Source organism: Ovis canadensis, chromosome 3 (genome assembly GCF_042477335.2).
Source record: "Ovis canadensis isolate MfBH-ARS-UI-01 breed Bighorn chromosome 3, ARS-UI_OviCan_v2, whole genome shotgun sequence".
Lineage (NCBI taxonomy): Eukaryota > Metazoa > Chordata > Mammalia > Artiodactyla > Bovidae > Ovis > Ovis canadensis.
The window spans coordinates 194,727,514-194,743,806 of record NC_091247.1 but is presented as its reverse complement, the minus strand read 5'-3'; the positions used below and the strand labels follow the sequence as shown (position 1 = coordinate 194,743,806).

Sequence of the window (16,293 nt, the reverse complement as noted above, 5' to 3'; positions counted from 1 at the left end):
AAATATACAACACACCAGCTCTTTTTCATCAGTACCCTCTTTCTCCCTGCTTAGAAAAAAAGGGTGATAATGCTACTTGAAATTCTGGCAGCCATTTTGCAACCATGAGGTGAGACAGCACCCACACAATAAGAAAGACTTAGCTGAAAATATGGAAAAGGTCTGAGTGTTTGAAGACATCACTGCATCATTGAATCAATTATAGAACCACTGGTACCTCCAGACTTCCCATTATGAGGGAAAATCAAATATTTTTATTGTTTAAAAACTATTAGCCTGGTATTTTGTTACTTGTAATTGAAACTATCCTAAATGATATGTTATATATACAAACCACATACTAGAATACTATCATAAAACAAAGAAGAAATCTGTAGTGGTAGATAAAAATTCTTGGAACATAGGTTAAAAAAATCAGTCATACAAAATAAAAATTGGAAGTATTTGGTATGGTAAGCAACTACATGGGAAAAAATGGTTTACTGGTTCAAATAGTGCCAAACATTAAAAAAAAAAAATTCTCCAGATGCATTTAAGAAATAATGTCCTGATGACTATAAGCCAAGCTTTTCAGCCCCTTTGTGACATGTTATGTTTGATCCTGGTTGTTACATTTCACAAGGGACACTGACAGACTGGAGGGAGTACTGAAAGAGATGGGGATGTGTTAACAGCAAAAAGCCAAAAAAGGGATGCTTTTTTCAATACACTTATACCACACATGCTTATTCAGGCCTTAGGTGAGGAGTCCTGGGAAATTCAAAGTGAAAAAGCATGAACCCCAATCTATAAAGGCTTGCAATTTTGTAATCACGATGGCACCTCAAATGTCTGAACCAAGCTATCATGGTGACGGGGGAGCAAACAGTCTGAACAGCAGGCAAACATGAAAGTGGGCTGGATTGTGTGTGTTACCAAAAAATAATTTTCTAATTATTAGCTATTCCAAATCAGATGTTTCCTCCTGAAGTAGTGAGATGGCTGTCACAGGAAGAATTTAAAGCCGAAACAGGATCTTTGCAAAGCAACTCCTCCTTGGACTGGTGAACAGACTAGGTAACCCGTAAGGTCCTTGCTATTTCCCAGGGTCTTTAAGCCTATAATATACAGACAAACTATTATTTGCAACAATATTTATTATTCTGAGGCTATGCTTCAAGATTTGGGCTGTGAAGAAGGCTGAGCGCTGAAGAATTGATGCTTTTGAACTGTGGTGTTGGAGAAGACTCTTGAGAGTCCCTTGGACTGCAAGGAGATCCAACCAGTCCATTCTGAAGGAGATCAGCCCCGGGATTTCTTTGGAGGGAATGATGCTAAAGCTGAAACTCCAGTACTTTGGCCACCTCATGCGAAGAGTTGACTCATTGGAAAAGACTTTGATGCTGGCAGGGATTGGGGGCAGGAGGAGAAGGGGACGACCGAGGATGAGATGGCTGGATGGCATCACGGACTCGATGGACATGAGTCTGAGTGAACTCCGGGAGATGGTGACGGACAGGGAGGCCTGGTGTGCTGCGATTCATGGGGTCGCAAAGAGTTGGACACGACTGAGCGACTGAACTGAACTGAACTGATGCTTCAAGAACAGTGTTCAGTATTGAAATAAAAGGGTGATTAAGAGCAGTCCCTGCCTCAAGTAGGGGGCCAGTGACCCAGAAGAACCTAACAGTATTCCAACATGATACCTTAAAAAAATAGAATGATCAAAATGCCTGTGGGAGTATAGTGGGATAAAATAAATGAATGCAGAGGTGATATAAGCTGGTCTTTGAATAAGCATGAGGTTGGTCAACATGAAGAGTTTAGATCATCAGTCCAGATTATAACTTCTATATCCAGCTTCATGCATTCCTCAAGTCACCTCAAATTCAATTTATCCAAGAATCAACAAATGACCTTCCAGAACATTTTAACTGCCAAAGTTAGGATCCTTGTGCATAACACCAATTTCTGTCCATTTATTCAAACCAGAAGCCCAGGGGGCATCCTTTCCCCAGTGTTTCCCTCACCTTACATGCAGAATCCAACACCAAGCATCAAGCCCTGTGTATATGCATATGTGTGTGATGTAACATACAGTGTCTCTATTTCCTCCAATCTGTCATCTTCAATACCACCATCTCTCTCTTTTCTATCTTCCTATCTCATCTACTTGCTTCCCTTGCCTCATTCCCTTTTCCAGTGCTTTCTCCAAACAGCAATTTGAATAATCTTTGAAGAGAATCTTTTCCTTTCCTATGTTCTTTCTCTTTCCCTTCATTCAATTCTACCTGGAATCCCATGCCCAAATTTTAGTAGAAAGAAACCTCTACTCGATCCTTTAATATATATTTTATGACAACCTTCTTTGTGAAATCTACCCTGAAATACCCCAGGCACAGTTAAATACTATTTTCTTTAAATATCCTTTGTTTATACAATTACTATACAGAATGATATTCTCTATGTATATGTAACTGGTAGAGAGTAAAGGCTCAGTAAACATTTATAGAATGTATGTATTCACAGCTAAATCTCTCCTCACCGCTGAGACCCCACAGAAGTCTAACTCCAACCGCAGTCCCCAGTTCTTACAGAGAGGTATTAATTCAACCCCTACCTCTGGCCCACTGGCTATTTCATCTATTCCTCATATTCTCTTCTAATTACTAACCTTGTTCTTTGGCCTCTGGGACCTTAAATAGAAACTTGGTGGTTTGATGATCTATTTGTATCAATTTATCTGGCTTCTCAGCCCCTAAGCACTTGAGATAGTGAGCAATGTTTTTGCTGTGGGTGCAAAAACCCCAGCTCGTGGGTTGCACTAGGTCAAGTCTCCCACCAAAGCTATTAATGTTCATAAATGTGAGCAAGGGATCCACTTTGCAACACAAGGTAATAATGATCATTATTGCAAAGGTTTGGCAACAGTAAACAAGAAGGTACAGTGATTATGTACCCTGAGAGTTAACAGCGGTAATGCCATTGTGCACTCTTCTAAAAACTAAAAAATATCTGCCGAAGTGGATGAATGCATGAATGTAAATTACCTTGACAGGCGTCAACTATTCTATTCACTTCTGCCTGATCATCTCTGCCAACCAGTGTCAAAATGATACCATAGCTAGTAAATGACAGCCAGATGGTTCTCACAACACATAATGATTAAGGCCATGTGGATCCACACCTCCAAAACTGCCACCAGCCCTTAAGTAAGGGCTCATTTATGGGGGTGGGGTCAACTGCTGCAGACTGAAATGGAAACTGTTAAGCCATTTCAAGTCCATGCTATCAATATGAAAACTTTACTAGTGCCTTCCGTTTTTCCCACCCTTCTGTACACTTTCTTACACAGAGAGCTCTTCTTTAATAAGCCTTCCACAGTTTTTTAAAAGAAACAATTTCCTGAATGATAGAATCTATTATAGTAATCCTGTCTCTAAAATATCTTCCAGGACCAAAAGAAAATAAAAACAACTTTATTATTTACAAAAGAGAATTTACATGGAGTTCAGGTCAAAAAAGAAAGACAATTTTGAAAGATGTGCACATTGATTTCTTATAGACCACCCCTCACATCTCCTCTTTTGGTATATATGTTGATACTTTGACAGTTTACATCACTCAATTCTACGTCATTGTTCAAGGAAACAATTATAAAAATGGTCTGAAAGAGAAAGCAAACATATCTTTTCACAGTTGGGCCCACTGATGGTTACCTCAATCTGTGCGGTATGGTTTGCATAATACTTCAAGGCTTCATCGCCATCATCTGGATCGGATCCTGGTTTGAGCATCTGCTGTAAAAGTTTGTTGTGGCGGGCCAACTAAGGGAAAAAGTGAGAAAAATGTTTTAGTTCTTTTTTCCCCTCTTTACTGAGGACAGATTTTGAAAACACTTTATCTACTTTAATACAGAACTTCACAGTTCTGGGACTAATGGCAATTAATTCCATTCAGGAGAGGATGTCTATCTGAAAGGCATAAACAGTGACATCACTATAGCAATCTTGCATTTTTATTTGGTGATATAGGTTCTTAGCAAGGGCTTCCGACGTGGCACAGTGGTAAATGCAGGAGACGCAGGTTTCATCCCTGGGTGGGAAAATCTCCTGGAGTAGGAATGGCAACCCACTCCAGTGTTCTTGCCTGGAAAATTCCATGGACAGAGGAGCCTGGTGGGCTACAATCCATGGGGTTGCAAGGAGTCAGACATGACTGACAGTGCATGAATTCATGCATGTTTTTAGCAGATGACCATGTCTTGCTCAGAGTAGGTATTCAGTTACTATTGTTGATTAACTATACATCTTCAATAAATGTATAATCGTGCCAAGAAGAAGAAAAGCCCACAATGATATATAATCGACATTCCTTATAATAAATTTCGGAGAAGGCAATGGCACCCCACTCCAGTACTCTTGCTGGGAAAATCCCGTGGAAGGAGGAGCCTGGTGGGCTGCAGTCCATGGGGTCGCCAAGAGTCGGACACGACTGAGCGACTTCACTTTCACTTTTCACGCATTGGAGAAGGAAATGGCAACCCACTCCAGTGTTCTTGCCTGGAGAATCCCAGGGGCGGGGGAGCCTGGTGGGCTGCCGTCTATGGGGTCGCACAGAGTCGGACACGACTGAAGCGACTTAGGAGCGTAATAAATTTAGACTACATGTACACATAAAATAACTTGATGAATACTGTGATAGTTCAGTGGGTAGTGGTACCAATATAAATGGCAGCTTCTTAATGCACATAAATAGGTATCTATATTTCCTATAGCATCTAATCAAAGCTCTGTAATTAGCAGTTTGTACTAAAATCCTATGCTTCTGCATAGTCAGATGTCAAAATTGCAGTTTTAGGAGTACAGAGCTCAGTTTTATTAAAATTGAAACCAAAGATTTAAAACACAAAAATTTCATTATAAATTATCTTAGATGGTTGTCAATAGAACAAATGTTTTTCTCTCATTTGAATGTCAGTGGCATTTGTTAGCCAGTTCTCTCACTTTGTGGATAACTAATACATATTGCCTTCAAATAGCTCTTTTATGGTTGTCTTGAACAATCTCTAAAAACCTCACAATGTCTTTAACCTTTCAGATTTTCTATTAAGCCCTAAGTTCCCTGAGGGCTTCTGGTAACAAAAACTGTGACATATAATTATTTTATTCCTAGCACCATTCCTACCTCTTACTCTGTGCCAGACACTATCCTAAACATTTAGGTACATGAATGCATGTGAACCTAGTAAGAAATCCTGGGGTAAGCACTATTACCCCATTTTACAGACAGGAAAACTGAGGCACAGAATATTTAAGGAACTTGTCTATGAGAACATACCTCTCGAGCTAATGATAGCTCCAGTATTGAACTCAGGCAGCGTGGTTCCAGAATCAATACTCTCATCAACATGAAAGAGCAATAGATAAGTGTTTGTTTTATTCATTAAATGTTATTATAAATTATGGGTGTGAAGAATAGTAATAAATTTTAAACAATAATCCTGAATCTATGAAACTAAATAAATATCATCCTTGTTAGTGATAATTTGGTAAGTTATATATTTATTACATTGATGCTCCTCATTTTATTAAACTATTATTTTAGAATTGGCTTTCAGGGATATTTATAAATCACTCAAGAAAGCCATTCCTATTTTATATTTATATTTAATTTTTGACTGAAATGTGAATTATACAGATTTTATTACAAACCATAGTCATAAAACTTGTTGTGACTTGCAGGTGTTTCTAAACTCTAAATGAATTTCAAAGGATAAAATTATGGTAATCATTTAGGCACATTAGCATATGTTCTAGGAAATGGCCAGTTCTTGAAGGCATGAACTGGCATGATTTGTTTATCGACTGGATCTGAGGCATGATAGAAAGAGCGGAGTTAAGGATGGACTCCAAAATTATTGACCTGAGCAAGTGAAAGTCTAGAAATGCCCTTTACTAAGGAAAAATGGAGAAGCATAATTTAGGGGGTCAGTATTTGGAGTTTGGTTTTGGACACAGAAAGCTTCAGATATCATTCAAAAGGAAAGAGTGAGCAGGCTCTTTGCTCTTTGTCAGGAATTCTAGGCAGGGGTTGGGGATGGAGCTATATGGTAGGCATCATCAATATATGGCTGATATTTAAAACCATGACCCTTGAAGAGATCAGCTGCCGTAAGCTTAGCCAGAGAAAGGAGACCTAAGGAACTCTGGCAGACGTTAGAAAGATGAGAGGCACCAGCAAAGGGGGCTGGGAAAGTTGGGCCAGTGAAGTAGGAACAAAGCCAGTGAAATCGGGTCTCCTGGCAGCCAAAAGAAGAAAGAACTTCAAAAACAGAGGGCATGATCATCTGTATCACATCAGATGAGGACAGGGAAGTGGTCACTGGGGTTACCAACTTGGAAGTCGTGGTAACCTTCACAGTGGCAGTTCAGGCAGTAGTGGACACCAATGTCTAGTCGTAGTGAGTTTAAATAAGAATGAGAGGAGAGGAAGTACAAACGACAAGTGTAGGCAGATCTTGAAGACTGCAGCTGTTAGGGGAGCCAAGAAATAGGGTGGTAGCTGGAGAAAGGGAATTACAATGAGAGTTGCCATTAATGAGACTGTGGTTTTGCTGGGTTAACAACATGCAAAAAAAAAAAAAAGAGAGAGAGGCGGGTGGAATTTAAGAGTCTGTGCAAGGAATGTATATGGGACCATGGAATCTCAGCTGAATAAGGAAGGAAATGAAGCCAGGAGGAGTGATGAAAAAGTGACAGGATCAACAAATTGTAGCTTCTAATGTGGTTTTTAAAATGTGTTGGGAGTTTGGTGCGAGGTAGGAAGCGCTAGTCAAGAGTGAGATACTTGAAATGGAGCTGACTGACAGAGAGCAGGGAGCAGTGATCAGTCAGGATCAGGTCTCAGGCGTGTCTATAGTCTAATCTCTATCTCCTACCTCCCACACCTCCACATCACCCTGGTCCCAGTCTCCATCTCCTCTCGCCTGGAATTCTGCAATAGCCTCATAACTGTCTCCTGGCTCCACCTTTGTCTTCTAGATATCACCTTACTCCAAGACCAGAGTCCTTCCAATCAGATCATGCCTCTTTTCTGTCCCAAATCCTCTGGTGGCTGTCGTCTCATCTCGAGTCAGAGCCCAGTCCTCACTGTGGCTGTGAAGGATGACAGAACGTGGCCCTGCTCCCTCTATGGACTCCTCTCTGCCACCCTCCCCAAGTCCAGCCACACTGGGCTCCTGGCTGTTCCTTCAGCCTGAGAAGCGTGTTCCCGTCTCAGGGTTTTGGCAGGTGTGGCTCCCTTCGCCTAGATTCTCCTCCTCTGGATTCCTACATGGCTTGCTCCCTCATCTACTTCGGGATTCCTTTCAAATACTATCTTATCAATAGCTATGCTTTCAGAGACCACTTTATTCACCTCTCCCAACACATCTAACCCCATTTTCTGCTTTGTTTTTCTCCATAGCACGCACTATGACATATCATATTTTATCACTGATCTATTAGCTATCTCCCCCCAAAGAATGTAAGCACATGCTCTCAGAGGAAATGGGTTTACCTCTGTTTTGTTCATGGCTGTATTTTCAAGGCTTAGAACAGTATCTGGTACATAGTAGATGCTCAGTACATACCTTTTAAAAATCAACTGAATGTCAGTCTTTAAATCTTAAATTATGGATAGCTTCCCAAGGTGAGACATTAACGTGAATGATTTCTTTTCAATTTATTTATTAAAACACTTCAGTTTTTTTTCTTCTCTAGTCTTTCTATTTTTAAATTGCCATAGAGTTAATTTACAATGTTGTATTGCTTCCAAGTGTACAGGAAAGTGATTCAATTATGTGTATACATATAAATGTATATTCTTTTAAGAGTTTTTTCCATTATAGGTTATTACAAGATACTGAGTTATTTTGACCTGTGCTTTTTTAAAAAAAATCTATCTTTTTTTAAAAAAAATCTATTTTATATATAGTACTGTGCAGCTCTTAATCCCCAATTCCTCATTTGTCTTTCCCCCCAACCCTTGCTATCCCCTTTGATAACCATAAATTTATTTTTTCTGTCTGAAAGTCTATTTCTTTTTTGTAAATAAGCTCATTTGTAAAAGAAATGAAAAGCTTTTATGTCTTTATAGGCACTCTATAGTGTCAAAATTGCTATAATTATTTTAAGAAACCACTAATGCTATTTTATATGATATAATCAATAGTACAACTCTATACAAATAATTTTTATTTCATCCAGAGCAACAGAAATATGGTAGGACCTCTCTCTCCTTCAGTCTTAATGAAATGCTTTGTTTCATTTGTCTTGTTTGATTGCAGATAAGAGGCACCCTAAAAGGCATGTCAGAGGCTTCCCTGATGGTCTAGTGGTTAAGACGCCAGTGCTTCCAATACAGGGAGCCTAGGTTTGATCCCTGGTCAGGGAACCAGATCTTGCATGTCGCAACTAAGAGTTTGCATGCTACAGCTAAAGATCCTGCATGCCTCAATGCAGACTGAAAATCCCACGTGCTGCAACTAGGACCCAGCACAGTCAAATAAGTAAAAACATTAAAAAGACACTTTAAGAAAATGCCTAGGCCTCCTTTCACATGTTCAAACATTTATTTTACCTTTATTCACAATATGTAAGTAATCTATATAACTCCTGGAAAATTTGAAATATATATATATGCTGCTGCTGCTGCTAAGTCACTTCAGTCGTGTCCGACTCTACATATATATACTAAAAGACTGATTTATTTATATCTGTGGCTGAGCTGGGTCTTTGTTGCCGCACGGACTTTTCTCTAGCTGTAGCAAGCGGGTGCTACCCTAGTTGCAGTGCACGGGCTTCTCACTGCAGTGGCTTCTCTGTGGAGCGCGGGCTCTAGGGTGCTTGGGCTGCAGCATTCAGGGTTGCAGCACGTGAGCTCAGGAGCTGTGGCCTGACAGCTTAGCTGCTCCATGGGCTTATGCACCATGGCACTGGGATCCTCTCTGACTAGGGACTGAACCTGTGTCTCTAGCATTGGCAGGCAGATTCTTTACCACTGAGCCTACCAGGGAGCCCTGAAATATATAATTCTTTAAAATAAAAACAAATTAGAAGTAATTGCCATTTTTTAAAACCTGGACATCTTTTATATTCTTTATAACTGATGGCCTTTCCTGACTAAAGTCACCTAGTTTCTTCTTCATTGTTCTGTGTTCAGATATTGCCCTTTACATTTCTAGAAAGTATAATTTTCCATATTGCCTCTTAGTAACTATCATTTTTCTTCAATGGGCTGCAAACAACCTTGAGAAAAAGTGCTTGGGCTTATTCACTTCTACATTCTCAGAGCCAGAAGCAGAACTTGGTACACCAAATAGACGAAAACAAATATTTGTTGGATAAATAAAGAAATGGGTTAATTAGTGACAGTCATTATGCATTTAAATGAGCAAGGACATGTATAAGTTTCCGTAAATTATCTCTATTTTCTCCTCAATAAATGAGAAAGGCCAAAGACAAAGAAATATGATTAGATATCAGATGATGACAGAATTCCCAGCATTGGTAGAAATAAAATCTTTTAATATTTTTTCATATCGCATAGCTGTTCACGTACTTCTATTTCTTCTGCTAGATCATAAACTATTTGGAGAGGAAGGAACTGGGTACTCAAAAACTGTTGAACTGAATCCTTTACGAAGCAAGGATAGCATTCCTATCACATAGGCAAAATACAAAAAAGTAGACTCTCTCAATGATTCTGAAATGTGTGAAAATGTGTCAGTTTAGAGCTCTCTCTTGGTCCAAATTTATAGGTTACTAAGAGCACAGTACAAATTCTCAGAGACCAATGAACACACATCTAATTTTTAAAAATAAAGATTTAGTCCCCTATTTATGCAATTCTATCAAAAATATGAAATGTTCCCTTGGTATCTCTAATTTTCTTGAAGAGATCTCTAGTCTTTCCCATTCTGTTCTTTTCCTCTATTTCTTTGCACTGATCGCTGAAGAAGGCTTTCTTATCTCTTCTTACTATTCTCTGGAACTCTGCATTCAGATGCTTATATCTTTCCTTTTCTCCTTTGCTTTTCGCCTCTCTTCTTTTCACAGCTATTTGTAAGGCCTCCCCAGACAGCCATTTTGCTTTTTTGCATTTCTTTTCCATGGGGATGGTCTTGATCCCTGTCTCCTGTACAATGTCACGAACCTCATTCCATAGTTCATCAGGCACTCTGTCTATCAGATCTAGGCCCTTAAATCTATTTCTCACTTTCACTGTATAATCATAAGGGATTTGATTTAGGTCATACCTGAATGGTCTAGTGGTTTTCCCTACTTTCTTCAATTTGAGTCTGAATTTGGCAATAAGTAATTCATGATCTGAGCCACAGTCAGCTCCTGGTCTTGTTTTTGTTGACTGTATAGAGCTTCTCCATCTTTGGCCGCAAAGAATATAATCAATCCAGTTTCGGTGTTGACCATTGGGTGATGTCCATGTCTAGAGTCTTCTCTTGTGTTGGTTACAAGAGGGTGTTTGCTATGACTAGTGCATTTTCTTGGCAAAACTCTATTAGTCTTTGCCCTGCTTCATTCCACATTCCAAGGCCAAATTTGCCTGTTACTCCAGGTGTTTCTTGACTTCCTACTTTTGCATTCCAGTCCCCTATAATGAAAAGGACATCTTTTTTGGGTGTTAGTTCTAAAAGGTCTTGTAGGTCTTCATAAAATGTTCAGCTTCAGCTTCTTCAGCGTTACTGGTTGGGGCATAGACTTGGATAACTGTGATATTGAATGGTTTGCCTTGGAGACGAACAGAGATCACTCTGTCATTTTTGAGTTTGCATCCAAGTACTGCATTTCAGACTCTTCTGTTGACCATGATGGCTACTCCATTTCTTCTGAGGGATTCCTGCCCGCAGTAGTAGATGTAATGGTCATCTGAGTTAAATTCACCCATTCCAGTCCATTTTAGTTCGCTGATTCCTAGAATGTCGACTTTCACTCTTGCGGTCTCGTTTGACTACTTCCAATTGGCCTTGATTCATGGACCTGACATTCCAGGTTCCTATGCAATACTGCTCTATACGGCATTGGACCTTGCTTCGATCACCAGTCACATGCACAGCTGGGTATTGTTTTTGCTTTGGCTCCATCCCTTCATTCTTTCTGGAGTTATTTCTCCACTGATCTCCAGTAGCATATTCGGCACCTACCGATCTGGGGAGTTCCTCTTTCAGTATCCTATCATTTTGCCTTTTCATACTGTTCATGGGGTTCTCAAGGCAAGAATACTGAAGTAGTTTGCTGTTCCCTTCTCCAGTGGACCACATTCATTTCATGCAAAGATGGGCTCAATAAAGGACAGAAGTGGTCTGGACCTAACAGAAGCAGAAGATATTAAAAAGAGGTGGCAAAAATACACAGAAGAACTGTACAAAAAAAGATTTTCATGATCCAGATAATCATGATGGTGTGATCATTAATCTAGAGCCAGATATCCTGTAATGTGAAGTCAAGTGGGTCTTGGAAAACATCACTATGAACAAAGCTAGTGGAGGTGATGGAATTCCAGTTGAGCTCTTTCAAATCCTGAAAGATGATGCTGTGAAAGTGCTGCACTCAATATGCCAGCAAATTTGGAAAACTCAGCAGTGGCCACAGGACTGGAAAAGGTCAGTTTTCATTCCAATCCCAAAGAAAGGCAATGCCTAAGAATGCTCAAACTACCGCACAATTGCACTCATCTCACATGCTAGCAAAGTAATGCTCAAAATTCTCCAAGCCAGGCTTCATCAATACGTGAACTGTGAACTCCCTGATGTTCAAGCTTGTTTTAGAAAAGGCAGAGGAACCAGAGATCAAATTGCCAACATCCGCTGGATCATGGAAAAAGCAAGAGAGTTCTAGAAAAACATCTGTTTCTGCTTTATTGACTATGACAAAGCCTTCGACTGTGTGGATCACAGTAAACTGTGGAAAATTCTGAAAGAGATGGGAATACCAGACCACCTGACCTGCCTCTTGAGAAATCTGTATGCAGGTCAGGAAGCAACAGTTAGAACTGGACATGGAACAACAGACTGGTTCCAAATAGGAAAAGGAGTACGTCAAGGCTGTATATTGTCACCCTGCTTATTTAACTTCTATGCAGAGTACATCATGAGAAATGCTGGGCTGGAAGAAGCACAAGCTGGAATCAAGATTGCCGGGAGAAACATCAATAACGTCAGTTATGCAGATGACACCGCCCTTATGGCAGAAAGTGAAGAGGAACTAAAGAACCTCTTGATGAAAGTGAAAGTGGAGAGTGAAAAAGTTGGCCTAAAGCTCAACATTCAGAAAATGAAGATCATGGCATCCGGTCCCATCACTTCATGGGAAATAGATGGCGAAACAGTGTCAGACTTTATTTTTTGGGGCTCCAAAATCACTGCAGATGGTGACTGCAGCCATAAAATTAACAGACGCTTACTCCTTGGAAGAAAAGTTATGACCAACCTAGATAGTATATTCAAAAGCAGAGACATTACTTTGCCGACAAAGGTCCATCTAGTCAAGGCTATGGTTTTTCCTGTGGTCATGTATGGATGTGAGAGTTGGACTGTGAAGAAGGCTGAGCGCTGAAGAATTGATGCTTTTGAACTGTGGTGTTGGAGAAGACTCTTGAGAGTCCCTTGGACTGCAAGGAGATCCAATCCATCCATTCTGAAGGAGATCAGCCCTGGGATTTCTTTGGAAGGAATGATGCTAAAGCTGAAGCTCCAGTACTTTGGTCACCTCATGCGAAGAGTTGACTCACTGGAAAAGACTTTGATGCTGGGAGGGATTGTGGGCAGGAGGAGAAGGGGACGACAGAGGATCAGATGGATGGATGGCATCACGGACTCAATGAACGTGAGTCTGAGTGAACTCCGGGAGTTGGTGATGGACAGGGAGGCCTGGTGTGCTGCGATTCATGGGTTCGCAAAGAGTCGGACACAACTGAGCGACTGAAGTGAACTGAATTGATCAAAAATATTCTGCAGAATGGCCACACTGACAACCAGAGACATTAGGGTTTCCTCAGAGATGGGCTCTTACTCTGGCCACATCTTGTCCATTCTACCAGCCATGTACCTTTTCCTATGATGCAAATAAAGAAAAACAACCCCAGCATCCAAAGATGCAGTGGCATCATTTAGTATTACGTGCTTTGGAAACCAAAGGTGCAAACACTCGCTAAATTTCTGGACAAGTATGGTATGTCTATCAAGAGCCATCACAGTAAGAAATATAATTTAAATTCTAATGAAAAACTGGAAAACAGCTAATTTAAATAATCAAGGACAGCCATCTTACAATATCCAACCTGACTTGACGAGACCCTCACCACAGCACTCAAAATCATATGATGTCACGACACACCACAGTCTGGAAAACCAGCCAACAATCAATAGTTCAGCACTATTGAACACGGGCAACAACATTGAATGCTAAAAGGGATAACGTCATAGGTGGGAAACCTCTGAGAACAGAAACACTTGTAATCCACAGCAATACTTGTAAGGCAAAATAGTAGCAATTGTTTTACATATGATATGGACACGGGATTTACACTTGTCGTATCTGCTTAGTACGTGATGCCCAAATAATTTTACCAATAAACAACTCCTATTAGCTCATTAATACAAACAGAAAAATTATTCCTGAGATAATCTGTTGTTTATAAAAATAATAAAGCTTTAAAACAAATTGCAATGCAATCATGGGGAGATATATTAGTGAGGAAAGGATCAAAAGCTTTGGTGGATAGTTAGCCTTATAAAAGGACTTCCCAGTGGCTCACAGTAAAGAATTTGCCTGCATGCAGGTGACCTGGGTTTGATCCCTGGGTTGGGAAGATACCCTGGAGGAGGGCATGGCAACCCACTCCTGTACTGTTGCCTAGAGAATCCCATGACAGACAGAGAAGCCTGGCAGGCAGTGGTCCATAGGGTTGCACAGAGTTGGACTGCAGCGACTGAGCCACAGCAGCAGCCTTATAAAAAAATCAAGACATCCCTAATAGCAAAAGACTGCCAAGAAGGGCTAGGGTTCTTTCACTATATATTGAAAAGAAAAAATGAAAGTCATGTACCTTATTATTAATTATGGCATTTTTAATTTAGTTAAATACATATGCAACACTGAATGGAATTTAAAATATGTATATGTATGTACACACACTTTAAATACAAACCTTATACATCAACCTATAGTAGGGTCTTTGACTAACACTGGGCAGTTTTAAAGTCCAAGATTGGGAAATAAAGATGATGGACCTGGGCTTTTCACTTTTAGCAGCAACTCTCGGGGAAACAGTGTAAACAGTGTCAGACTTTATTCTTTGGGGCTCCAAAATCACTGCAGATGGTGATTGCAGCCATAAAATTAAAAGACGCTTACTCCTTGGAAGAAAATTTATGACCAGCCTAGATAGGATATTGAAAAGCAGAGACATTGCTTTGTCAACAAAGGTCCATCTAGTCAAGGCTATGGTTTTTCCAGTGGTCATATATGGATGTGAGTTGGACTATGAAGAAAGCTGAGCACTGAAGAATTGATGCTTTTGAACTGTGGTGTTGGAGAAGACTCTTGAGAGTCCCTTGAACTGCAAGGAGATCCAATCAGTCCATCCTAAATGCCATCAGTCCTGGGTGTTCATTGGAAGGACTGATGCTGAAGCTGAAACTTCAATACTTTGGCCACTTCATGCGAAGAGTTGACTCATTGAAAAAGATTCTGATGTTGGGAGGGATTGGGGGCAGGAGGAGAAGGGGACGACAGAGTGTGAGATGGTTAGATGGCATCACCGACTCAATGAACATGACTTTGAGTGAACTCCAGGAGCTGGTGACGGACAGGGAGGCCTGGCATGCTGTGATTCATGGGGGTGCAGAGTCGAACACGACTGAGCGACTGAACTGAACTGAACTGAACTTGTTAAACCATTTCACATTTGCATTCTTATCATTAAGATTTTAGTGTTTATTTTAGTTTGGAGCCAAGTAAGGATGAGATTAAAAAAAAAATCAAGCAATTGCATTTGAATGTTATTCAACAATAATTATTCTTTGGCACCTCTCATCTGTGAACTTTTTCATGTAGTCTCCATTTTTATTAATTGGTAAAACTGACACAGCTATCCAAAGATCACAAAGTGAGCTGGAGCCTGAAGTCAGAATAACTGCCTTATCTGCTCAGGTTTGGTACACTGCTTTTATACCAAACACTTCTTATTTGAGCTAAAAATCAGCAGAAGAGGGTATAAACTAAAGTTTTACCTATTCTAACATGCTTAAAATATACAAGGCCTATATTTTCAAATTATCTGTTTTCCTCTAATTTTGTGATTATACTATATGTAAAGCACAGAACTAGTGTGGGATTACAGAGATAAGTGAGATACTTTATTCTTTTAAACAACTTACTTTTTAGTTGGAGGAATTAAAATGATTCCAGGAATGTAATTCAAAGAGGGAACACAAGGGCAGAAATACAAGGAGTCACATTTGGGTGGTGATTGTAGGAAAGGAATCACACATGAAATGCATCTGATAAAGGTTTTTAAAGAACAGAGAAAATGAAGAAGCGGCTGGAGAGGATAGCACAAAGAAGTTATCCTGTGTAGAGACGGATCCCCATGAACAAAGTCACAAAGAATGGGTAGCAGGAGACAAGACTAGAATTTGGAGCCAGATTAAACGCCCACATGAGGAGTGTAAATAGAGATTATGGCTGTGCTGCTGCTGCTGCTAAGTCACTTCAGTCGTGTCCAACTCTGTGCAACCCCATAGACGGCAGCCCACCAGGCTCCCCCGTCCCTGGGATTCTCCAGGCAAGAACACTGGAGTGGGTTGCCATTTCCCTCTCCAATGCATGAAAGTGAAAAGTGAAAGTGAAGTCACTCAGTCGTGTCCAACTCTTAGCGCCCCATGGACTATAGCCTACCAGGCTCCACCGTCCATGGGATTTTTCAGGCAAGAGTACTGGAGCGGGGTGCCATTGCCTTCTCCAGAATATGGCTGTAGATTGAATTATATCCACCAGAATGATACATTCAAGTTCTAACCCCCAGGACCTGTGAAATTGACCTATTTGGAAATACAGCAAGTTCTGTTCAATTTCCAGAGCATGTCCAATTGTTCATAAGCCCAACAAAGTTAGCCTAAGCACCCAACTAACACAATCAGCTATATAGTACCATAGTACAGTAGGTTTATAATATTTTTCACACAAATAATACATAAAAAACAAATACACAGAAATAAAGAAAACATTTTAAATTTTACAGTACAGTACAGTA

General features: G+C 40.1%; 1 protein-coding gene across 1 annotated transcript in view; it reads right to left on the bottom strand.

The window, feature by feature from the left end:
• The window catches only part of ITPR2 (inositol 1,4,5-trisphosphate receptor type 2), a 599,561-nt gene that overhangs the window by 125,900 nt on the left and 457,368 nt on the right, over window positions 1–16,293 (bottom strand). Inside the window, exon 46 of the mRNA XM_069585523.1 lies at window positions 3,699–3,806. Within this exon, the coding sequence (XP_069441624.1) occupies window positions 3,699–3,806 (108 nt within the window). The remainder of the gene's footprint in view (window positions 1–3,698; window positions 3,807–16,293) is intronic.